The sequence below is a fragment of the Neomonachus schauinslandi genome, chromosome 3 (assembly GCF_002201575.2).
Source record: "Neomonachus schauinslandi chromosome 3, ASM220157v2, whole genome shotgun sequence".
Taxonomy (NCBI): domain Eukaryota; kingdom Metazoa; phylum Chordata; class Mammalia; order Carnivora; family Phocidae; genus Neomonachus; species Neomonachus schauinslandi.
In genome coordinates, this window is record NC_058405.1 from 187,488,609 (window position 1) to 187,513,714 (window position 25,106).

Consider the following 25,106-nt stretch of genomic DNA (forward strand, 5'->3'; position numbering starts at 1 on the left):
AAGAGAGGTTATCATGTATCATATGATCTCACTGATATGAGGAATTCTTAATCGCAGGAAACAAACTGAGGGTTGCTGGAGTGGGGGGGGTGGGAGGGATGGGGTGGCTGGGTGATAGACACTGGGGAGGGTATGTGCTCTGGTAAGCGCTGTGAATTGTGCAAGACTGTTGAATCTCAGATCTGTACCTCTGAAACAAATAATGCAATATATGTTAAGGAAAAAAAAAGAAGAAGGTAGCGGGAGGGGAAGAATGAAGCGGGGAAAATCGGAGGGGTAGACGAACCATGAGAGACGAGGGACTCTGAAAAACAAACTGAGGGTTCTAGAGGGGGGGGGTGGGAGAATGGGTTAGCCTGGTGATGGGTATTGAGGAGGGCACATTCTGCATGGAGCACTGGGTGTTGTGCACAAACAATGAATCATGGAACACTACATCTAAAACTAATGATGTAATGTATGGGGATTAACATAAGAATAAAAAAAATTTAAAAAAAAAAAGAGAGAGAGGTTATCCCAGGGATACCTGTCAAAATATCTCTGAAGCCTTTGTCTTTATTTTTTTTAATATTTTATTTACTTATTTAGAGAGAGCAAGAGCAGGGGGAGAGGCAGAGGGAGAGAACCTCAAGCAGACTCCACGCTGAGTGCAGATTCCGATGCGGGGCTCGATCCCACAACCCTGAGATCGAGACCCGAGCTGAAATCAAGAGTTGGACGCTTAACTGACTGCGCCACCCAGGTGCTCCGTCTATTAAAATAGAATTCATTCATTCGTGGTCAGTGCAGGTCTCTTACAGCAGAGTGAGGACAGAAGCAGATTGAGTCCTGTGGCCTCCTGGAGCTTGCATTCATCGGGCCGGACACAGGAAAGCACTTGATACGTCGTGTTGATAAGAAAAGTAGGGGAAAAGGGTGGAGTTAGGGATGTTGCTGCAGCAGACGCCTGTCCCTGCTGATTAGGTGACATTTGAGCAGGACCTGAATGAATTGAGGGATCAAGTCTGGTGAATATCTAGGCATGGGCCTCCCAGGTGAGGGGATAGCAAGTGCAAAGGCCCTGAGGAAGCACTTCAGGAGAAGGGTCCACAGAGCTGGCGAGGACCTTGAGGGCCCTGTAAGCACGCTAAGAAGCTTTCAAAATGTTGTGAACAGAGTCCTGACTTTTAAAAACATTCTGACTGCTAACTGAGGGGCAGGCTCCCGGAGAGCAGAGTTGGACACAGTGGACTTGGTGGAAAGGAGCTGATTACTGTAATTGTGGAGGTGCTGAGGTCCGGCAGAGGTCATGTTCTGACCGGGGTGTGTGTGTGGCAGAGGGGTGTATGCATATCGGCATGCACACCACCCTCCTCGGAGGGAGGGGGGGGCTTCTGGTGGGGGAGACCTGGCTTTTGGCTGCATGAATGTGCCATTTAGCCATGACTGAGTTGGTGAAGCCTGGAGGGGGCTTGAGGCAGCCCCCGAGCTGAGTTTGGACCTGGGAGGTTCAGGATGGACACCCCTCAGTCCTAAGGGGACTCTCAGTGAGCTGGGTCTGGGGTCCAGGGGTCACACGTCAACTGAGCAAGAAGCCGGCCGTGTCTCCTTGTGCTGTGAGGGGGCCCAGCTGCTCGGGCACTTGACCCTGGAGCTTTTCCTAGTCAGAGGGAGATGCATGCACATCATTCCTGACCCGTGTCTGGGAAGGCAGGTGATAAATGTTCCCTAGTACTACTTTCCTAGGGCTTTTTGGTTTGATTGCAGGCATTTTAAAACATGTACGTAAATAGGAAAATAGCAAAAATAAAGTAAATAAAACTAATAAAATAGGGGAATAGTAGGAAATACATTCGGTAGACAGTATAATGTATGGTAAATATAGTAATAGGTAGCAGTCGTATTATGTACCATAAAATAGAGTCTCGCACCTTCACGCACTCATTATAAAGCAAATCCAAGCATTGTGTCATTTCCCCCCAACATGACTTTTCTGATACAGCAGGGACTAATTCAAGGGGCCTGCTCCTTGAGCCCCAGCGACTTGAACTTGGAGCTCGGGGACGTTGACTGCAGATCTGAGGCCAACGCATGAGTCACCAGAGAAGCGTGCAGGCCCGTGGGCAGGAGGGTGGAGCGGAAAGGGTGGAGAGAGAGGACCGTTTTCCTGGAGGCGCAGGTGAGGGGCGTGTGTTTGGGGAGCAGGCGCTGAAGAGCGCCAGGCACGTCTGAGAGGCAGCGGGCCCGCGTGTGGTCACCAACTCACCTGGGTGTGGAGGTGAGTGACAAGCCTGGAAGGGCAGGTGGAGACCAAGTCGTGGAGGGCTCTGAATGCCGGGGCAGGGAAGTCGAACTTTTGCTGATTTAAAAGCAGCGAGCAGGGGCGCCTGGGTGGCTCAGTCGTTAAGCGTCTGCCTTCGGCTCAGGTCATGATCCCGGGGTCCTGGGATCGAGCCCCACATCGGGCTCCCTGCTCCGCGGGAGGCCTGCTTCTCCCTCTCCCACTCCCCCTGCTTGTGTCCCCTCTCTTGCTGTGTCTCTCTCTATCAAATAAATAAATAAAATCTTAAAAAAAAAATAACAATCCTGTGCCTAATTGAACAAATTAAAAAAATAAAAAAATAAATAATAAAAGCAGCGAGCAACACTGCAGAGTTTTGAGCTGGGCAGTGACCTGACCTCGAAGGACAGCTTTGCGAGCCAAGGGCCCACTCTGGCACGGACAGCAGGCGGAATCAGTGATCCCACGGCCGCCGGCAGCCAAGGCCCGGTGCACTCTGGGTTTGGAAAGAAGTGGTTAGCAAGGGGGTAGAGCACGGAGCATTTTGCCGGCCGCTGCCTCCTGGGCAGGTTCCTGGCGGTGCAGAGCTGCTCTGTGAACCCTCACCCCGATGGTTATCTGGTCAGAGAAGGTTCCAGATTCTAGGGGGAGAGAGTCTTCCAGGCTTGCCCGGCGGGGGCTTGCTGCCCACTCTGCTGTACAATAACATCCCCGAGGGGCAGGGGTGAGGGTCAGGCCTTGTCCGAGGACCATTTCCCACTGCCCCTGAAGGAAAGTGGCCATTCTGGGCTTCACACAGGGCACTGAGCTCCATGGGACATATGCCCCCCCGGCCCGTGGAAGGGGCAGCGTGAATAGCGCATTGAGGCTCGGTGGCTGTCTCGTAATCACTTCGGTGCCTTGGCATCATTCTGGCTCATGAAGTGAGGTTGTCAGAACGGTACACTTAGTAGCTTATCTGCTCCTTGAATGGCACCCTCTGTGAGGGTCTCCGTGTTTTTACAGGGACTGCAGATCTCTTTATGTAACTGCTAACATGCTTTTTGGCTCTCCACTGGCTCAGGGTAAAAACTATGTCCCCATCCACAGTAAACAAAAACAGTGATCAGTCTCCAAAAATTCCAGTGGCATCCGGTGATGCTTTTGCCTCTGCCCGCCGCTAAGACCCTGATTCACCCCCAAGCTACCTTCTCGGTCGTGATAGGGAATGCAAGAATCTGATCGCTCAGCGATCATTTTATCTGCCAACCTCCAGATTCTTCCAGGTGCTTGTTGGGAAGCTGTGTCCTGTTCTGTAGGTGCCTCAGGTGAGCTGCTGGCTCCCGCTGTCCCCACCCGGGATAAAATCAGCCCCATCCGACCCCACCAACTTGCCCTACAGGACTTCAAGGGAGGTGGGGCTCATGCAGGGGCCCCCTGCCCATCGCCGTGTGCACCTGCACCCCCCTCACCGGGCCTCCACCAGGTAGCTAGTCAGGCTCCCCCAGCCAGCCTCGGGGTCCTCGGGGCCGCACCAGCGTGGGAGCGAGGGCACCGCTTCGCAGTAATGTCTCATGACGGTGCCCATTTCGGCTTTTCCTTTAAACCGTCTGTGAAATAATTTCTTCTGGCTGTTAGCGGAAAATCCGCTAATACGCATTGAAAAGGAGGTGGGATGGCAGGTGCGCAGCCCCTTTCTAGTTCTGGGTCTGTCTTGAAGCTCAGGCAGAATGGACTCCCCTGGGAAACGCCTGGACCCCCTTTCCTAAAAGCACACCAGGGGTGCTGGGGTCCGTGTGTCCTGAACAGGAATGCCAGAACGAGGAGCGCATGTGGGTGCAGGGACGTGGGGTGGGTGCCGCAGGAAGAGCATCCTTTGGTGCGAGTATGGTCCAGAGCACTTGCCCTCGTGCTCACCCAGTCCTCGGAGCGGCTCTGCACTTGGTGGGGGGCCCCTCACAGATTTCACAGCTAACTGGCTTTACCCTCCATCCGACCCCCAGTTTCTTTGGCTGTGTCTGAATGTCTGCTCCTTCCCCAGGAGGCACAGTCAGACTGAGAATCTTGGGTAGGAATCATCATTAAATTTGAAAGTCCACTCTGCCAACAGGTTATGGGCTCAAAACCGTCCTAAAGCTCTGCTCCCTGCTGCCTGTCCTCCCCAAGCCCCACTCCCCACATACGAGTCCCATTTCCAGCCAACGAGACTCGTCTTTCAGATCCGAAGGATTTTCACATTCTCTCGTCTCAGTGATGTAGCTTAATGTCACGATTCCTTTTTGGAGCTGGGCTGCCCAGAGGTGGGCTTCGCTTGCATTCCGGTGCCCGCCGTCTCTGGCCCGGGAACCGGTCTCTGCGTCCAGCTCCGTGCCACCTTCCCTCCGGGATCATTCCAGTGAGGAATGTGGTGTTCTGTGGGAGAGAAGGAAAGAAATCCTCCCCGTGGCCACTGCCAGCGATCATCCTGAGCCAGGACGGGGACTGCTGAGGCCCTGGCTGTCATGGTTAAGCCGCGGGGCTCGACATTGAGCCTCTGCTCCTTGTTGCGCGCACCTTACCCGGATTATCATATTTATTCTTCACACCAATCAGTCAGGACGGTGCTGTCGTCACCGCATGTGACAAGTACAGAAACTGAGGCGTCGTGGAGTTAAACGTTGAACACCAGACATCCCCACGAATGGTGGCATTTGGAGGCAAGGCTGGGTGTGCCCTCTGCACAGTGGCGCTCAGCCTCGGCTGCTGCATGCGGAGCATGGGGGAAGGGCGGCCGTGGACCGCCTAAGTCACCCCCCAGTGCAGAAGGCGGTGTTGGGCCCTGCAGGTCCCTCTGATGAGCGAAGGTGACACACCTGGGCCAGAGGCCACCTTTCCATCCGTCTCAAGGAACAACCCGAGACCGGGTTACGTGAGCCACGTTACAATGGCGTGAAGTTTGCCTGCCCTCAGGTTGCTCTCTGCCCGTTTCCCTTGAAGGGCATGGGGAATTCGCTCCTGCCCGCGGGCCGGTGAGGGTCTGCCCGCAGCCCGTCATGTCACCATCTCCAAAGCCCCCCTCTCTGCCCCTTCCAGAAAGAAACAGGCCTTGGAGCAATGATTCGTGTACTCCGTCCACAGAACCTTCCTCCGCGGCTGCACCTGCACATGGTACCCAGGGATGACCTAGAGGCAGAAAGGGCAGCGTGTTTATTTTCCTTAGGCTGGTTGTTTGTTAGGGCTCCAGGGAGGATTTCAGGGGAGTGTGGGCAGGGAGCAGTCCCCTCTGACCCCGCCGAGGCTGGGCCGCAAGAGGCTCAGTGCTGAGCGCCCCTCTTCCGGATGTGGGGGCCGCAGCCGGGGCTGTACCTGTAATGGGACCAGCAGACAGATTTAGTTCTTCTTTCCTGAACCCTGAAACTGTACGGACCCTGTTCGTCCTCCTGTTTCACTGTGATGAGCAGGCTGGCCAGGTGCTGGCACAAGTTTCCCAAACCCCATGGTGCCCCAGGGAGAAGGGGTGCAGACAGCAGGCCAGGAAAAGCAGCCTGGCTCTGTGCACCAACAGAACCGATGGGATGAGCATGAGGTGCACAGAGACTCCAGGGAGCGAGCCCTACTCTGCTCCCCTGGGCCAGGATAAGTGTCTTTATTGGAACAGCCTCTGGAAGAAAGAGCAGTCCCACTTCCTATAAAATTACTGTTCAACCCATGTTTCACTTGCTCATGGGAAATTCTCGTGTTTTCTTCCCCCGCTTCCAGGAAGAAGCACATTGCCAAGTTGACCCCATCGTGCAGCATGGTTGCCTGAGAAGAGCTTCAGCAAGCACTGGGATACCTGGAGGAAGAGAGATGAAACCTTAGCCATCCTCCCAGGAAGAGAGTTCAAGATGGCAGCTCAACGGATCCGAGCTGCCAACTCCAGTGGCCTCCCTCGGTGCAAGTCCGAGGGGACCCTGATTGACCTGAGCGAAGGGTTTTCAGAAGCGAGCTTTAATGATGTCAAAGGTGAGCTCGCGGGGCTCCTGGGTGGCTCAGTCTTTAAGCGTCTGCCTTCGGCTCAGGTCATGATCCCAGGGTCCTGGGATCGAGCCCTGTACTGGGCTTCCTGCTCAGTGGGGAGCCTGCTTCTCCCTCTCCTTCTGCTGCTCCCCCTGCTTGTGTGCACGCACTCTCTCGCGCTCTCTCTCTCTCTCTGTCAAATAAATAAATAAAATCTTAAAAAAAAAAGTGAGCTCACGGGGACAGAACTGTGGCTGGAGGGGGTGGATGGTGCGGCAGATCGGGATTTGCAAGTGCTCTGAGACCGAAGGGCTTCTCCACCTTCAAGGCTGCCAAGTTCCCAGACAGTTAAACTTCAGCTCTCTAAACTTCATTGACAATAAATCCAGCCCTAGAACAATAACCACTTGTCTTGTTTTGGTTTTTTGGTGTGTTGGGAGGTTTTGAATATTCCCCTTGGTAATGCAACTTCATACAGAATGTGTTTGTGTTTTCTCTTTTTGAGAGTTTTGGTGACATTAAGGTAGGGAGCTGGGTGCTCAGGATACTAGGGGGAAGGAGAGAGTATGGTCAGCCAATGAAATATTGAGAACCGCTAGAGAGGAAAAGGTGGTCTGAGAGTGGGGTCAGCAAGCTTCTCCTGTAAAGGGTCACCCAGGAAATATTGTAATTCTTGCAGGCCCTAAGGGTTCTGTCACAGCTCTTCCTCTGTGCTGGTGCAGCTCGAGAGCAGTCAGAGAAGACAGTAAGCAGTGGACACGGCTGTGTTCCAATAAAACTTTATTTACAAAAACAGCAAAGGGGCCGTTGTTTGCCGACCCCTGCTTTAGAGGTGGCCCTGGGGTGAATCACCCTGAGCCTCTGGTTTTCTGTAACAGCCACATACAGATAGGTCAGTGAGATGGGTGATGGGTACTGGTGGGTCATTTTCTTCCTAGAAGTCCCCTCTGACCTTAGTAGGTGCTTGCTGGTACGTCGTGATTGAAGCAGCAGCATCCGGCAGCTTCCCCTGTGGCGTTTACTGCAATGTGTTGAAGTTAACCGCTGGGCCATCCAGAGTACAAGCTGAGCGGTGGGAGCTGCTCTTGACCTTTGTATCTTGAGCCCCTGACACAACGTCAGTGCTAAATAAATAGTCCTTGAACCAAACTGCTGTCTTCCAGGTAACATCGTGGCCCTCTTCCCTGATGTCCTAAAAACCATATGCACCCCGTTTGTCTCTTCGAATCTCTTCTCCTGTCACTGTATCCTAACTTCTTCCTTTTCCTGTTGGTGTTTTATGCTTGGAGCCCTGAGCATTGCGTTAAATGTTCTTCACACGAACGGACTTGGCAAAGGAGGTCATGAGATTTTATTAATAAGAGCAGCAGAGTTACCAGGTATTGCCATATTAAATAATGGGACCCTTCGTTTTTCACAGTCCAGTAATGGGCATCGTTTTCTTACTTTATAGCCCAGCTAATTATGGTTAAAGCTGGAAAATGGGAGCATCATTTGTGGGATTCGGGCTGGGGTCTTTTTAAGTAATGATGATGATCTGAGAGGTGTTAGGGTACTAACAACACCACAGTTTCCCACAGTTGTGGGAAAAAGACAAATGAGATCACCCGGGACACGAGCTGCGGCTGATTAGCCAAGGGCGCGATGCCCACGGAGCCCCTGGACCCACTCGCCAAGGCAGCTCTCCAGCCAGGCAGCTGCATGCGCGACCCGATGTTCAAAAGCCTTCAAGGTGGGGATTTATTCCAGCCAAAACATCCACTGCGAAGTCCTCCACCTCCTCATTAGCGTTCCACCTGCAGCAGAACTGAGGCAAAGGGGTAAAAATTGTATTACTCAGTGCACTCAACTTCCTGACACGCGGGGATTTTCTTTGTATTAAAATCCAGGATAGCTGTAAATCTGGGCAGCACTCCTCAGAATTCATTAAGATGGGATTTGATAAGGATCCTCCTGCATTTGAGTGGATGGATGCCCCACCTGGTGTCCCCAGGTGCCCAGTGACAGGTGACTGATGGAGGGACCCGTCTGGAAGGAGCTCACACCGGAGTCCTCTTCCACGGGGTGGCCCTGCAGGGAGGAGCACCATTTCCCATTGGATGAGCCTGATCCTTGAGTGAAATGAGTTAACTGCTTCTCTGCTAAGGAGAGTGCTTGGAATTTTAAGTGAAACCATTTTTATTCTTCAGTCTGGTGAAACTAAAGTGGTAATTTGCATGGATACATTTTCGTGGGCTATATACAAAGCCTGCTTAATAGCTTTGGGTTTTTAATTTTAAAAATATCACTCTAAGGGAATTGTTCTGGGGAACATAATAGGGATATAACTTCTGAGGGATTCTAACAAGATTTTAATAGCTGGCAAGCTCTCTGATTTTCATTTGGTTTTAATTTTTATGTGACATTATCATTAGATGTGTCAAAGAAACAAAAAGTGGTTTATATTACTGGAGACAGTGCCTGGAAAACAAAGCGAGAAAGATCTTGTTGTCCCCTGACCCCAGCCTGACCCATCTCCCTCCCCACACCCCACCTCTCCCTCAAAAGCATTCTCTTTTTCTTGGCTGTTTTATTCACTCCCCTCCCTTCACTGTAAATGATTCCTCTTTGGGGCACAGCCAGGGAGAACACCTTGACCCCATAACATGGATATGGCCTCTCTGTAGTGAACGAACATTCATTCTAAGAATATTTGTCGAACACCTGCTATGTGACAGGCTGTCTTCCAGGATTACCACTGTGAGCAAAACGGACATATGAATATCGGTTAATGATAAGTGCCATGGAGAAAATAAAATTAGGAGGGGGGTGGAGATGTCCACTTTAACATAACCCTCTGTGAGTCCTTACCCGGGGCTCAGCATCATTATGCTAAGGACACGATCAGAACCTTATCTTCAGCAGAGCCCACTGAGGAAAGACTCTCAGACTCCTGAGGCCACACGGCTTCTAAAGGCCTGGATCACAGCCCAGGCCCAGTGAACCCAGGGCCAGATTCCACCCCCCAACACCCCACACGGAAGGTAGGAGGTGACAGCCTTCACGGCCCAGGTTAGCTTTCCGCCAAGCATATCCTTCTAACCTGGTTCATGGAAATAAAGAGAAACTTCCTGCTTTATTTCCCGAGACTATGCTAAGGAACTATAATTCAATTTGCATTATTTCGTTTCAAAGGAAAAAGAAACTGGCAGATGGAAAAAGAAACTGGCAGGGCCAGTTTGATAGAACAGAATGCGTACTGACTTAATCACGTATTAGAGACAAAGTGGGGGTAGTCCCACTAAAAACACGGTCCTTTCTTACAGTTGTTAGTTACCGGACCTCAGAATATTTACAAATTCTGTGAAACAAGGCACAGTTGGGGTGGGGGCTTATTACTCTCCAAAGGAACTTTCTTCATCCTCTGGATATACTTTGTCGTGTATGAGAGGGAGAAAAAACACTTAGGTATTTAATTATCCGTTACTTTTCAAAACACACACCCCTGGTTGAGATGACTGACTTTGACCTCTCCGACTGCTGTCTACATGGGTAACGTAGCTGAACGCCACGAACCATAAATTAGCTCGAGTCACTGTTTAAAGCGTTGGGGTTTTTCAGACTTGAACGTTGGCTCAGAAATAACGTGAATGACACCAAACATAAAACCGTTGCTTTTCAAGGTACGCGGGGGAGGCGGTTTCCAAGTCGTCATCCTGAGTGATCATTTAAAGGAGGCTGGAAGAGGCTAGCCTCAAAAGGCTTATTTTGGTGAAGACTGGGTTCAGCTTGTCAAGGGAACCTTCCCCCACCCCGTTCGCGTGTTCTGTGTTGAGGGCAGAGCGGGGCACCAGCTCAGAAACACTGAGAGCTGCTTTGGAAGCTCTTCATTGCCCGTGCCTGGCTACAGGTGGTGGGTCACTCTGCTCAGAACGTCACTGTGGCTGAGTCAGTCACACTCAGCTTGTCCCTCTACCCGGCGGCAGCTCTGGGAAGTTAGGTACAGTAAAGAGAGGGCCAGTCAAAATGAGACGGTATTTGGGGCGCCTGGCTGGCTCAGTCGGTGGACCTTGAGACTCTCAATCTCGAGTTTGGGGGTTAGAGCCCCACGTTAGGTGTAGAGGTGACTTAAAAATAAATTCTTTAAAAATGAAAAACATTTTAAAATGAGACGGCATCTTAGTGATCCCGCTGTGCTGAGTTAGAGGACTGCCGTGCTGGCCCTGCTGAGCGAAGCCAGAGTTTGCTTCGGCTGGTTTCTGCTAATTGCCTGGCGCCCTGTGCACCTCGCGAAGAGCGCCCTCCTCCCTCGCTCTGCTCAGTGCTCTGCACGCCCGTGGGCCTCTCCCTCACCTCCTGTCTCTTTGTGTTTTGTGCAGTGCCTTCTCCCAGTGCCTTGCTAGTAGACAATCCCACACCTTTTGGAAATGCAAAGGAAGTGATCGCAATCAAGGACTACTGCCCTACCAACTTCACCACCCTGAAGTTCTCCAAGGGGGACCACCTCTACGTCCTGGACACGTCCGGCGGGGAGTGGTGGTACGCACACAACACCACGGAGATGGGCTACATCCCCTCCTCCTACGTGCAGCCCTTAAACTACCGGAACTCCACTCTGAGCGACAGCGGGGTGATCGACAATCTCCCAGACAGCCCAGAGGAGGTGGCCAAGGAGTTAGACCTGCTCGGGCGGTGGACGGATGACAAGGGATGCAGCAAAACCTACAGCAATAACCCTTTCTGGAACGGGGCCCAGACAAACCCATTTCTGAACGGGAACGTGCCGGTGACGCCCAGCGTGGACGAGCTGACTCCCAAAAGTACCGTGGATCTGCTCCTTTTTGATACAGGCGCGTCTTTGTTCACGGAGTCCAGCTCCGCCACCATGAACAGCACCGGCAACATCTTCGACGAGCTGCCGGCCGCGAGCCGCCTCCAGGCGGAGGTGCTGGGCAAGCGGGACAACCCGTTCTTCAGGAGCAAGCGCTCCTACAGCCTGTCGGAGCTGTCGGTCCTCCAGGCCAAGTCGGACGCTCCCGACTCATCGGGGTTCTTCACGGGCTTGAAATCCCCGGCCCCGGAGCAGTTCCAGAGCCGGGAGGACTTCCGCGCCGCCTGGCTGAGCCACCGGAAGCTGGCCCGCTCTTGCCACGATCTGGACTTGCTGGGCCAGAGCCCCGGCTGGGGCCAGACGCAGGCGGTGGAGACGAGCATCGCGTGCAAGCTGGACAGTTCCGGGGGCGCCGTGCAGCTGCCCGACACCAACATCAGCATCCACGTGCCCGAAGGCCACGTGGCCCCTGGCGAGACGCAGCAGATCTCCATGAAAGCGCTGCTGGACCCCCCGTTGGAGCTCAACAGTGACCGGGTCAGCAGCGTCAGCCCAGTGCTGGAGGTGAAGCTGAGCACCCTGGAGGTGAAAACCTACATCATCTTGGAGATGAAAGTGTCAGCCGAGGTGAAAAATGACATTTTTAGCAAAAGCACAGTGGGCCTCCAGTGCCTGAGGAGCGACTTGAAGGAAGGGCCCTATGTCCCCATCCCCCTCACCTACAGCTATGGGGACACGGTCCAGGTACAGCTGGACAACCTGGAGCCCTGTATGTACCTGGCCATCGTTGCCCACGGCCCGAACATTCTCTACCCTTCCACGGTGTGGGACTTCATCAATAAAAAGATCACTGTGGGGCTCTACGGCCCCAAACACATTCACCCGTCCTTCAAGACCGTGGTGACCATTTTTGGGCACGATTGTGCCCCAAAGACACTACTGGTCAGCGAGGTCACCCGCCAGGCCCCCAGCCCCGCCCCAGTGGCCCTGCAGCTCTGGGGTAAGCACCAGTTCGTCCTGTCCAGGCCCCAGGACCTCCACGTCTGCATGTTTTCCAACATGACCAACTACGAGGTCAGAGGCAGTGAGCAGGCCAAAGTGGTGAGGGGGTTCCAGATGAAGCTGGGCAAGGTGAGCCGCCTCATCTTCCCCATCACCTGCCAGAACCCCAGCGAGCTGTCCGACTTCACCCTGCGGGTTCAGGTGAGAGGCGACCAGGAGGCCATCCTGACCCAGTTCTGTGTCCAGACTCCCCAGCCGCCCCCTAAAAGTACCATCAAGCCGTCCGGGCAAAGACGGTTCCTCAAGAAGAACGAGGTCGGGAAGATCATTTTGTCCCCGTTTGCTGCCACCACCAAGTACCCGACTTTTCAGGACCGCCCGGTGGCCAGCCTCAAGTTCGGCAAATTGCTCAAGACCGTGGTGCGGCAGAGCAAAAACCACTACCTGCTGGAGTACAAGAAGGGCGACACCATCGCTCTGCTCAGCGAGGAGAAGATCCGGCTCAAGGGGCAGCTGTGGACCAAGGAGTGGTACATCGGCTACCACCAGGGCAAGGTCGGCCTCGTGCACGCCAAGAACGTGCTGGTGGTGGGCAAGGCCAGGCCGAGCCTCCTCTCGGGGCCCGAGCTGAGCACATCGGTGCTGCTCGAGCAGATCCTGCGGCCGTGTAAGTTCCTCACCTACATCTACGCCTCCGTCAGGACCCTGCTCATGGAGAACATCGGCAGCTGGCGCTCCTTCGCCGATGCCCTGGGCTACGGGAATCTGCCGCTCACCTTTTTCTGCCGGGCAGAGCTGGACAGCGAGCCCGAGCGGGTGGCCTCTGTTCTGGAGAAGCTGAAGGAGGATTGTAACAACACGGAGAACAAAGACCGAAAATCCTTCCAGAAAGAGCTCATGATGGTAAGTGCTCAGCAGGGGCCTGGGGCCGAGTCCGGTCTCACCGCCTCTCCCTGCGCGTGCGTCTGGTGAATCACCGGACCGGCGTCCGGGCACATCTCCGCTCCCCGAGATGCACAGGGTGGTGTGTTTGTGCGGGGCCTTTCGGGAGCCCCAAACAGCTCAAGATCCACCACGGAGAGCACCGTCCGGGTGGCTTCCTGCTGGATTCGCGAGCTCCTCGGAGGTCTCCGATGGATCCCCGAGTGCCCGGTGGGGGTGGGGGGCACAGCGAGACTTGCATTCCAGTTGCCCCTGTTTTCATCTCTTGGGAGAAGATCCATGTTTCATCAGGTTCCCACCAGGATCTAGGACTCTGACGTTTTTCAGAACTGCCGCCCCAAAGTCTAGCTTTACCTTGATACGAGTTTTCCTCTCCTCGAGGCCTCCATGTTTCTTCCTCTGCCTCCCTTTTGTGTGTGTGAGTAGGGGTTGAGGACAGCCTCTGTTTCTCCAGCATGACTGGGAATTGGCGATCCTGAGAGGCGGAAAGGGGGAGGTCGGTGTCACACTATAGGATACACCCGGGCCGCTAGCCAACGGGGAAAGCATTTGCTGGACCCCGAATGGCCTCCCACGGCCTGGGCTCTGCCACCCTCTCCCAACTGTTCGTGTGCTTCCGGTGGCCTGTCTTGGAGTAGCTGACTTGGAGAAGCTTGATAATGTTCTTCTCTTGGCGTCCCGCCTTGCCTCTGGTGGATGTTCTGTCTATGGCAGAAGCCACCTCTGTTCCCTTCCCCATCTTCCCGATAGGGACACATCCCTGGGCTTTTTCCTATGGACACCCTTGTGATTTGGTCATAGGCGTTCCTTCCTTGCTCCACCAGGCTCCACACAGCCTTTTTGCCTCCTGACTTTTGTAAGAGGTGAGCCTCGGCACCCCCAGAATTTCTGCCACTTGTACTCTTCCCTCTTCTACCCGGCACCCGCCATGCGGGGAGAGCGCCTCTAGGACCGGATGAGCCGGGTATGCGCGACCTGCGCGTGCACATGTTGACGTGGGCGTGCAGCTGAGGTCCGTCCGTGGCACACGCAGCTCTCGGCTGCCCTGGGAGCCGGGAGCCAGAAGGGATGCAGTCCACTGCGGGAAGAAGGCATTGCAGCCTGCCAGTGGCTCCTGGAAATACAGAATGCCAGGTGCATGCAGCAGAATGAGGCCCGACGTTGCCCAGGAGAAGGAGGTGGGAACCGGAAGTGGCGAGTAGAGGGGCAATCTTGGCAACCAGGAGGTGGGGGGGGGGGCCCTGGTGATGGCAGCATCAGTGGGGAGGACGCTGGATTATCATGGCTGGGGAGGGGCAGAGGCAGCAGGGGAGCATCCCCACCCCCTCCCTGCAGGATGCTCCTCCTCTCGCCGGCCCTGCGGCTGTGGATGCACCCCCTGAGCTGTGGCAAGCCCGCAAGACCTAGTGTCCCCTCGGATGGACCCGGTGCAGTGGGCAGGGGCGCAGGGCCCTCTCCAGGGCCTCAAGCTGGGATTCGCTGTGGATTATAAAATCGGGTGCTTTCATGGAACATAAACAATATTGATGATTCCCTCATTACAGCCTAAGAAACCCTCACCTCCAGTGGGTAGAGGAGAGAAATGGGACAGTGGGAGTGGCCCTTCCTCACTGTGGAAGAGTGATGACTAAGGAGGCCGTTTGCTTACCCACGTTGCCTCACTTCCTTTCAGGTCTTTCCAGACTTAAATGGTGGCTCTTTCTCTTCCACGTAGGGGGCTTCTCTGACAGCACATGTTTTGGGGGCCGTCCCTGGGTTCCTATCGTGAGGGATGGGAGTCTCTCCCAGCCCCAGGCAGGTTTGCTCGGAGGTTTGCAGGGTTTCCCTTGCTCGGTTCCTGGACTAAATCCATCACCATCCTGAGAGCGGGCAGATTAGAATGTTGGCCAAATCTCTAGAAACCACAGGCTGATTTGTCCCCGCGTGTTTCAGGGGTCGCTGGAAGCTGGGTTTCATTTCTCCCCATGCTCAAATCTCTGAGCGGTGGCTTCCCGCAGCCTCGGTGGGTCCGCCCGCCCTGCAGCTGTCTCGGCCCCTCGCGTGGTGATGACAGTTTTCTGATCAGATGGGACTCCCTGGTCTGGAAACAGTGAACGCACTTGAAGGGGTAAAGTTTTAGGATGGTGGGTTTGCAGGGAGATGGGAAGGGAGAACAGAGTTGTTCAGTCCTCCCATCGGAGTGGGGTCAGACCTGGCCCGCGCTGCTCCCTCAGCCCGGAACTCTGCCCCGTGGACTCGGGAGGGAGGCTCTTCCTGTCCCTCGGTGCCAGTCCGCAGGTCGTGCCCTCAGACCTTTCCCACGGCCTGGTGCTCGGGGTCACTGCCCTTCATCGGCCCAGATCACTGTCTGCATGATGCTTTCCCCAATCCCAGATGGCCTTGGTGCCTGGCGTTTGTGTTTCCTGCTCTTGTCCTCATCGGATTTAAACGTCGTGAGAGAAAGGAGCGGAAACACTCTGACGTCCGAGGAATGAAAGCAAGCATGCCGTGTCCTGCGGTCAGACTGTGCTTCTGCTCTGGATCTCCGTTTCCGTCCCCTCCTTCCATCGTTGCTTCGAGGGGCGTCTTGAACAAGCACGTGGGCTTCCCGGCGTGCCCCTGCCTGCCCTTTCCCACCCAGACTGTGTGCGACCACCGTCAGAGAATGCCCCTCCTGCCCCCGGCTCGCCTAGCCCTGCGGTGGAAGCCGCGACCGTCCCTGGCAGAGGACGGCCACCCCACCGACCGCGCCCCCCAGGCCAGATCGAACGCGGCGGGGAGGGGAGGGGCGATGCGGGGCTGCTACAGGGAGTGGGCATGATCGGCACTGACCGAGGCGAGTAGCCAGGGTGGACGGAGCCCCCGGGGACCTCCTTTGCCGGTAGGACTTGCGGGCAGGCCGGGGAGGTGTCGGAATGGGCACTCAAGGATTACTGAGTGGAAGGTATGGGACCGGAGCTTCTGACGCAGAGCAGGGAAGAGCGGCTGCGGGCAGCCGGAGCGAGTGTTCGTACTCGAAGTTCACTCGCTGTTTCTGGGCTGCCTACCATGTGCTCGGGGGCGATGCCAGCTGCTGGGCTCCCCAAGAACGCGGGCCCCTGACTTGAGCAAGGCACGGAGTGAACATGAGTGCAGGGCATACTTGCCGTGAACCCCGAAGAGAAGGGCCCCCGGGTAGACCGGGGAAAGGCGAGCAGGCCTGGGGGTGGGGGCTGGTACTGATGCGGGAAGGAAGTGCAGGCGCCCATTTGATGGGGGTGGGGGGCTGTCAGGGGGGAGCCTCAGCATGGGCAAGGGCCAGGGTTCGGAAGAGCCGAGATGGGGGCAGACCAGAGGCCGCGGTGATCCAAGAAGTTGGTACGTGTGGGGCCACCTGGCCCAGATAACACCTGTGCTTTGATCTGTAGGCACAGAGAGGTACAGAGTTTTAGGGGAAGCGAAGGGGAGCCAAGCTGGATCCAGGTGTGTCCCTGACCCTTGCCATGCCCCACAGTCCCTGAGCCCCTCAGAAGCTGCCGTCAGTGGGGTACCCTACTCTGAATGTCATTCCTGTGGAACATCAGGAGGACGGCTGGGGGTGGAGGACCTAACTTTCTAGATACTCATTGCTAGACAGACTGGTGTGAAGGAAATGAACAGGCAACTGCATTTTATCAGAGGTCAGCGGTGCGGCCAAATCCGAGGACTGCCGGCGGGGAGCACCCTTCCAGGTTTGCAGAGATCCCCTTGGCCACTTAGCCTCCATCTGATTCTCACACTTGGCAGCCACGCGAAAGGGCACCTTCTGCAGCCAGACCTTCCGTTTGTGGCTGCCGCGTGCTCTCTCCCCGCTCCCCTGGCAGGTCGGCGTCAGGTGGCTGGCTGGCCCCGGGGCCTGCGGCCACTCTCACCGCGTCATGGGTGACAGGCTCTGTTCTCTTGCCGCGTGCACGGTGGTGTGGACCTTCACAGCTTCGGGGGCTTGCGTTTGCACAGCTGTCCTGGCTCATCCCAGGTTTTGTTGGGTCCTGAATGGAAAATGGTTTTGTCACTGGGGGGGTGCACAGCTGGAAGGGACAGGAAGCGAGTGCAGGTGCTGTTACTGTGGCGACGGACTCCCGGGAGACCCCTCCTCCCTTTTGCCGACCGTGGGTCCCCCGTCGGGCCTCTTGTTTTCTTCACGAAGGGGAGAAACCAGAGCCTGCGCTTCGCTCTTGGCGCGGCATAGTTCTTTCCTGCGTCTTCCGGTGCACTTGGTGGCAAACACGAGCTCGTGTGATTTGTACCGGGAACTATGACAACACTGAAGGAGAGGGCTTGGCTCAAGCTGGAGATGGGAGTGGATCTGGGTGGCCGCCCCCCAGGAGTATGTGCTTGGAAGGTGGCGGACGGAACCCCGAGGGACCCGTTTGTCTAACAGCAGGAGGTATCTTGGTTCAGCGACGTGCTTTCCCGATGAGAGGTTATTCCTGATAGCCGGGATTCCCTCAGGCACGAGACGCAGGGTCCCTCCTCATGGTGGGGAGGGACGGGGGGTCAGCTGGGGCGGGGAGGGAACCATCAGGGGCGTGGGCGGGCCTCCCCGAAGGGGCCGAGGCCGGCGCTCAGAGCGTGGCAACCAGGGGTCATTTGAGTCCGGGGCAGGCTCTTTGGAGAAGGTTCTCTGAGAAAGAGAAAGTTACTGTAGAATACAAATCAAGGGAAGGGCAGCTGTTTGCAGGAGTGGAATAAACCCCAAGCTGATGGAAATGAGGGGCGAACTGGGAGGTTCCAGGGGAGGGGCGGGGGTTGGAGAGGGCCATGTGGAGTGATTCTCTGAGAGTCGGGAGAAAAGCCTCCTTATCCCCCCCAGAGAGGGGGCAGTTAGCTAACCACTGCACGTTTGGGCAGCTCCTGGGGTTCCTGCCGGGCAGCCCCAAAGCAGGAGGCTCTGCTACCCGCAGCTCATACGGGGGAGGATGGCCCTTCTGATGTTTGCACGTCTTGAGAGTAGAAGCATGGGTGGGATTAATGTACAGCAAACCCCAAATGATACCGCATTGTTTTTTCTCTTATAAGAATATCTCCTGGGCGCCTGGGTGGCTCAGACGGTTAAGCGTCTGCCTTCGGCTCAGGTCATGATCCCAGGGTCCTGGGATCGAGTCCCGCATCGGGCTCCCTGCTCCTTGGGAGCCTGCTTCTCCCTCTGCTTCTCTCTCTCTCTCTCTCTGTCTCTCATGAATAAATAAATAAAATCTTAAAAAAAAAAAAAAAGAATATCTCCAAAACCAGGGCTTGGTGGACTGGCTTCGGGGCCGCCCGATTTTGTCAGTGAAGTCACACCAGACTGAGCCCGTGCCCGTCGCTTCATAGGCCATCGGTGCTGCTTTCACCCCACACCGGCCGATTCAGGGCTTGCGACAGAGCCGAAACCTCTTCCCTGTCTAGCCCTGTGTCGAACGGGTTTGGTCACCTGGCTCAAATTCCCATTCCCTCCATGGGACTGCTGCCAGAGTCAGCCTCGTTTCGAATGGGATTTTCTGGGATTACCTGTGGGTGTTAATGTGTGTGCGAAAATTAAAGAGGAAGCTACAGGGAAGGGAGCCGGAACCTCCTACAGGAAGCTGTCTACTGCCAGGACCCGGTGGCACCCAAAATGTGCCCTTAAAAAAATGCCTAAATGCCCCTTGGGTGGTGTGGCTGCTCTGTGACCGTTAAAACCCGTACTGGCTGATCCAAGTGTGAGCAGAGCTGAAGTTAGTAAATGAAGGAGCCCCCGTCCCGGTGTTCACCGTGCTCCTCGCGATGGAGCCCCGGTCCTCGCCCAGTGCCCCTGGGGACAGAGCCGCTGTCATCGCTCCTGCCGGGGGTGACCCCAATCAGAAGCATGATTCTGGCGCATTCTGTTGCCTAGAAAAGGAGGCCGCCTCTGGAATGTTCTCTCTGTGTGCGCTGGGAAGCTGTGGGCAAAAGCTGAGCAGGGACACAGAGGGACTGACCGTCCACCCTGAGGAGCAGGGGACTCCACCAGCCGCAGCGCATTCGGGGCTTCAGCCCCACCACACCACGAAAATTTAAATCCAGAATTCAACCAATGGATCACATGTCCCCCTGCCATACATGGGGACATAGGTGTATTTATATCTTCTGAAAGACGGATCTACTAAACATTGATTTTTTTTAAACAATTTCACTTGAGTGCATCAAAATTCAAGTGAAAACAGACCCTTTTCTGAAATACATAGAGTTGAAATGTTGCGTAATCCAGATCGGTTGTTTGGTTTGGTTCCATCCCTGATGTTGAGGAGTGAGTACCTGCAGAACTTTTGCAAAGGCTTGCCTGCACCTCTGTCATCTCGAGGGATCCTGGACAGGCCGCCTGCAGGTGTGGGGGCTTCTCCATCACTCTCTCGGCTTAATCTGCAAACTGGGGTGAGCTCGGCACCTTCCTCGCGGGGGTTCTGAGGAGTGGATGAGCCCATGCCCGGCTCACAGTAAGTGCTCAATCGTAGTAGCTTATTCCAAAACACAACAAAACAAACCAGAACAGGACCACGGGATCCTCAAGCTCCCTTCCGGCTAACCGTAGTTCCAGCTAGCTGCCAATCCTCGGACCCGGGACAGAACCAGATTGACCCATCACCCCTGTTGCAAATTGCAGAAATTGACCTGCTGGGGCGTCCAGCTAATGCATTCAGCAAATTGCCAAAAAAGCCACAATTCCTCCATCTTGTTAAGCTTCCCCAGTATAAACATGGACTATAGGTGAGGATACTCAGTCTCAGTAAGGGACCCAGCAGACCATAACTGCACGCAGCCAAGGCCACCCACCATCTTCACGGAATAGTGGACAGAGTTCTCACAAGGAGCTGCGTGTTTGGCTCAGTCAGGAAGGGGCTGGTGGGGTGGGGTTTTTTAGCACGTGCTCTTGGAGTCTTGGAGTGACAACAACAGGTGCTCGGATAGAGCTTAGAAGGACAGAAAGAACACCAGGTGACTTTTTCTGCTTCTAGCCTCTCTGGTCTTAGGCTCACCTGTCCGAGGGCCTGGGAAACCGACTCCAGGGTGCCTCTGAGGCCCACTTGTCCCACTGTTGGGGTGCAGTCTGAGACTGCTGGGTGACAGAGCCTTCATGGACGGTGCCAGGCCCACGTGCACCCAGCAGCTATCATGAAAGTTGGGTGGCAAGCCTTTTGCATCTCACGGTGGGCAGACCTGGGGGCCTGCTGGTTTGTGCTAGCTGGTTTGATTTTGTTCCTTTAGGACCCCAGCCCGGGGTCTCACAGAATACACTGGACTGTTGAGCTTTATGTTGGAAGCCTGCGTGATCCGGCCCCTTTCCTAGGAGGGAAGCAAGTCCCAAAGTGGCCACCTGCTGGCTCGGGGCCAGGTGGGCATTTGGGCCGGGCTCGGTCCCCTTGCCTCCTTCCTTCCCAGGGTGGTGGGCATTCCTTTTCCTCCTGAGTCTCTCCACAGTTGGTGACTCCTGTCCTGAAGACACACTAGAAAGTTTTTTCAGCTTTGGCAAGCGAGCAATCATTGATTCCAGAAAGTGTTCTGATGGGCTCTTGGGGTTCAGCCTTGGGCCTCTCCATTCTCCTTATCCTCTGCACGGGGTCCTCACCTTGTCCCCAAAACCTGAGAGCCCAGATGTCAGTGTGCGCCTCAGCCCCCGTCTGAGTCCTTCTGCCTGTGGAGCTCTGCGCCCGGCCGATGCCCACAGCACCTTACCTCAGCCCAGCTCCTGGTCCGGGCCCCTGAGCCCCGGGCGCCCGGTCCATCTCAGCGAAGCATCACTATGTCCAGCAGCTCCAAGGGAGCGCGAACAGGGCCAACAGGCAGCATCCGCCCTCACCCCGTGGGTCAGCATCCAGGGCTGCCGAGACGACGCTCCATGGACGGGGTGGCCCAGAACAACAGAGGCGTGTTCTCTGCCATTGCTGGAGGTGTTGGCAGGCAGCTTGCTCCTGTAGCTCCGAGGGACGGTCTGGTCCTTGCCTCTGGCTCCCGGTTGCGCCGACAGTCCTTGGCACTCCTTGCCTTGTGGCTGCCTCACCCCGTCTCTGCCTCCATCCTGACATGGGTTTCTTCCCTCTGTCTCTGTCTCTGTCCTTATAAAGACAGCCAGTCATTGGACAAGGGGCTGCCCTAGTCCACGATGACCTGGTTTTAACTAGTAACATCCGCAAAGACCCTATTTCCGAATATAGTCATTCAGAGTTTCCAGGTGGACGTGACTTTGGGGAGAGAACACTGGCAAACCCAGTCCGCCCTGCAAAACTCATTGCTTTCCCTCCATCCTGTGGTGTCGGCTGTGCTGGAGTTCAGGGGGCACTCCCTAGGCCTTAGAACTTTCTGGGTAAAGAGCGCGTTGCCTCCGCATGAAACTCCAACGTGAAACCAGACCTGTCCTCTGACTGCCTCGTGCTCTGCTCCTTCCTCCTCAGGCCTTACTGAAAATGGACTGCCAGGGCCTGGTGGTCAGGCTCATCCAGGACTTCGTGCTCCTGACCACGGCGGTCGAGGTGGCGCAGCGCTGGAGGGAGCTGGCCGAGAAGCTCGCCAAGGTGTCCAAGCAGCAGATGGACGCGTACGAGTCTCCGCACCGGGACAGGAATGGGGTCGTGGACAGCGAGGTGAGCCTGGGCTCTGAGATTCCATCACAGCGCTGTCTACTTGACAGCGTGTGGATGGGGATGAGTGAGTTGACATGAGAAAGCGTGCGCCCAGCACACAGTAGGCTCTCCCTGAGTGGGGCGAGTCTCCCCCTTCCCGGAACTGTTGGCTGCGCGTCCCAAACTTCAGTGACTTTCCATCAGACGGAGCAGCGCATGAACGGAGCCCTTTGTGGCCACTTCTGCTCGGCCTCTGGCCAGGTCTGTGTTGGCTAAATACCTGGTATGTCGTGGAACTTCGGCCAGAGCCGGCTGGGTTCCTGCTCAGAGGTTCTTTGTAATCTCACTGGTTGGCGGAGGTTGCTTTAAGCTTCCGGAAAGCTGGTTCAGGCCTGGGAGACATAGGAAGGAGGAAATCCCAGAATAAGGGTGTCCTTTATTAATGCAACGAATTTCTAAAGAAATGGCCCACCTAGAAAGTGCTGCAGGGGTGTAGGGATTGTAAGGAGAGCAGTCCTTCCTGTTTGCTCAGGCAACCTCTGCTACCTGCTCTTGCACAAAACACCTTCTTCCCTCAGAAATGTGCTGGCTCTGGACAGAGTCCATTCCACCGGTTTCTCCGGGTTTGTCTCGCTCTCCACTGAGAAGCATAAATAATGAGCAAAGGGACTGCAGTTAATAGGCTCGAATAATAGGATCAAATCTCTTACTGTCCCTAATCTTCTCTACCCCCCCCCCTTTTATTTTGGGCGACTCCACCATGCAGGCCATGTGGAAACCCGCCTATGACTTTTTATTAACCTGGAGCCACCAGATCGGGGACAGCTACCGGGATGTCATCCAGGAACTACACATAGGCCTGGACAAGATGAAAAACCCCATCACCAAGCGCTGGAAACACCTCACGGGGACCCTGATCCTGGTGAACTCCCTGGACATTCTGAGAGCTGCCGCCTTCAGTCCCATGGACCACGACGACTTTGTGATTTGAGCGGGTACCCTGGCAGCTGCCACTGCTCTGGGCCACACGCCCTCCATCGGTCCCGGGTGCCCGCGCCGCCACGTGGAACCGGGGAGGGAGGAAGGGCCGCTGCTCACACACGTCCGGGGTCCTTCGAGGGCCGGACCCACACCCGAGGACCAAGCACACACAATGCTCCACCACCCTCCTCCATCACGGGGGGGTTGGGGGAGGCCTGAAGGGGATTTCTACCGCAGGTCGTTGCCAATCAAATAGCTTTCTATTTGTTAGGTATAAATGTAAATTTAAAATCACTTTTTTTAAAGTATGGGGGGGGCAGGCGTATGAAAAAGGTGGTATCTCATTTTTTTTAATGGACCGTAAAGGTTAAAAACACACACACACAAAAAAACCACACCTTAATAGGGGAGGATGCTTTGAGGTTTTTATGTTCTAAGAGACCTTTTTAAATTATGTTACAGATGTATATATGTATTTAAAGGTCACTGGGGGCATTTGCGATTCCCAGCCACACTTGGCATTTCAACACTTAGTGCGTGGAGAGACGCTTGTTCAAGTGTTGGACCTCTTTTGCTCTCTGATTGTGAAAAGGATAAATCAAATAGGAATGTGGTTTTTCGGTAGGTGAGTCCAGCTCTTGCCCATCCTTTCTGAGAGCGTCCTAGCCCCTGCTGTCCCCTCTCGACTTCATTCTCTTCTGTACCTTTGCCTCGTGTTACAGTGAGTGATCAGCGACAGCACATGTGGACCGTCTTCGAGCTTTAGTGGGCAAAGTCAACTCCTACGTGAGCAAGCAGGTGCCCTTGAGATGAAAAGGCAGCTGGGAGCTGGCGTTCTTCATGGCCCCCACCTGTGTGCAGTCGGTCATTCCAGAGAACAGTGCCATTTGCCATGCGGTGGTTCCCGCAGCCTCCAGCCACCACTGTCCTGTTTCTCCCCGGGCGCGGGGAGGGGTGCCCTGTGCTACCGTGTGCACAGAGGTGCCCGCTGTGGCTGGTAACTCCCGCTTCATTCCGTATGAAATCAACCCCTCTCCCTTCCTGCTAGGCGCCCAGGGCCTAGGAAATCGCATAGGGGACACCATCTTTTTGGTGTACGATAGAAAGATTATGCAAGCAGGATGAACGTTTTCCAAAAATGAAAATGTTTCCCACCTCAAGTCAGGGACTTGGCAGAGCGTTGCGTTGAGGACCTTACCATTGTAGATCGGCGTGGCTGTGTGTGGGCCCGCGTGCTGGGCTCCAGGATCGCACTGCGGAGGTGGCAGCTCGGGAGGGAGGAAGGGGCAGGGCGGGAGAATTGTCTGGCAAATCAAGAGAGTTGATCCCCGGGAATGTGCCGGGACACGCAGCTTGCTTGTATGAAGTGATGTGGGGATTCCTGGACCGTGGGATACCTGGAACGCGTTCTCTAAATCTGCTGTCTTGAAACATGTTATGTTAATTACCTAGTGTAATCAGTGGTTGATCCCTATTGGGCTGAAACATTCTTATGTATCTATTGATTCAGATCCTGAAGACCAACTGGCTAGAAAAAAAAAAAACACACACACACAGAAAAACACTATGTTTTTTATGCTGCAAGAAGCAGGACACACAATTCCCCACTCATCCCATGAAATAACCTTAAATTCCGCTTCTCATTTCCACCTTCATTCTTTCCAGAGATCATCTCTCGCCTTCTCCCCAAAGAAGAAGCAAAACCACTTGCACCTTAAACCGTGGATATTTTTCCTCAGGGGCTTTAAATAGTTTCCTATGCAACATGTCTTGTAGCACAAATTAAATTCTACAAAAGTTGCAGTAAATTTTATTTGGATATTTTAACCTATTAAGTGTGTGTGTCTGTTTTTCTGTACCCAATCAAACTTTAAATAAAACAATAAAACCTAGTGAAAGCATCTGTGAATAATGGCTCCCTCCCCCAAGAGCCACCGCTAGATGACAGTGTGACCATTGGTTTAGCAGATAACTTTTATTTTTTTACTGAATGTTCTGTAGTCCGGTCCAAGAAGCTCGGTTAAAATCTCCAGTTCTCAAGGCGCCTGGGTGACTCAGTTGGTTAGGCATCTAACTCTTGATTTTAGCTCAGGTCTTAATCTCACAGTTGTGAGTTCAGGCTCAACGTTGGGCTCCACCCTGGGCATGGAGTCTACTTAAAATAAAAAAAATTTTAAAAAAAGGAAAAAAAATCTCCAGTTCTTTATCGATGTAATTTGACTAATATTCAAAATAATAGTCATTTGCATATAAAATTAGGTGTTTGCAGGTGTTTTTTGAGGACCAAATATTCAGGAAAAGGATTTGGCTGCAAAAAAAACCACAATTTACCAAGAAGACGACAGTTTTGTCCATAATAAATTCCCGCTTTGGTCCTCACTTGACCGTCATGAGGTCATGTCACATGGGGCAGGTGCCACATCAAGCCCCCACCCCCTGTGTCACCTGGTACAGCAGCCAAGCCCAGGCTTGGTCCTGGGACCTTCCCTACAGTGGTCACCAGGTCCCAGCACCTTGTAGTCTCCCAACCATTTCTACTGCCATGACAGAACTACAACCTTTGCCTTCTCTCCCTCTGCTCTCCTTACTCCTCTCAACACCC

General features: G+C 54.5%; 1 protein-coding gene across 1 annotated transcript in view; it reads left to right on the forward strand.

The window, feature by feature from the left end:
• SH3BP4 (SH3 domain binding protein 4) overlaps positions 1-24,423 on the forward strand; it is an 85,902-nt gene extending 61,479 nt beyond the window's left edge. The window contains exons 3-6 of the mRNA XM_021678951.1: positions 5,978-6,223; positions 10,576-12,932; positions 21,356-21,544; positions 22,290-24,423. Of these exons, the coding sequence (XP_021534626.1) occupies positions 6,106-6,223; positions 10,576-12,932; positions 21,356-21,544; positions 22,290-22,514 (2,889 nt within the window). The 5' untranslated portion in view covers positions 5,978-6,105 and the 3' untranslated portion in view covers positions 22,515-24,423. The remainder of the gene's footprint in view (positions 1-5,977; positions 6,224-10,575; positions 12,933-21,355; positions 21,545-22,289) is intronic.
• The last annotated feature ends 683 nt before the right edge of the window (positions 24,424-25,106 follow it).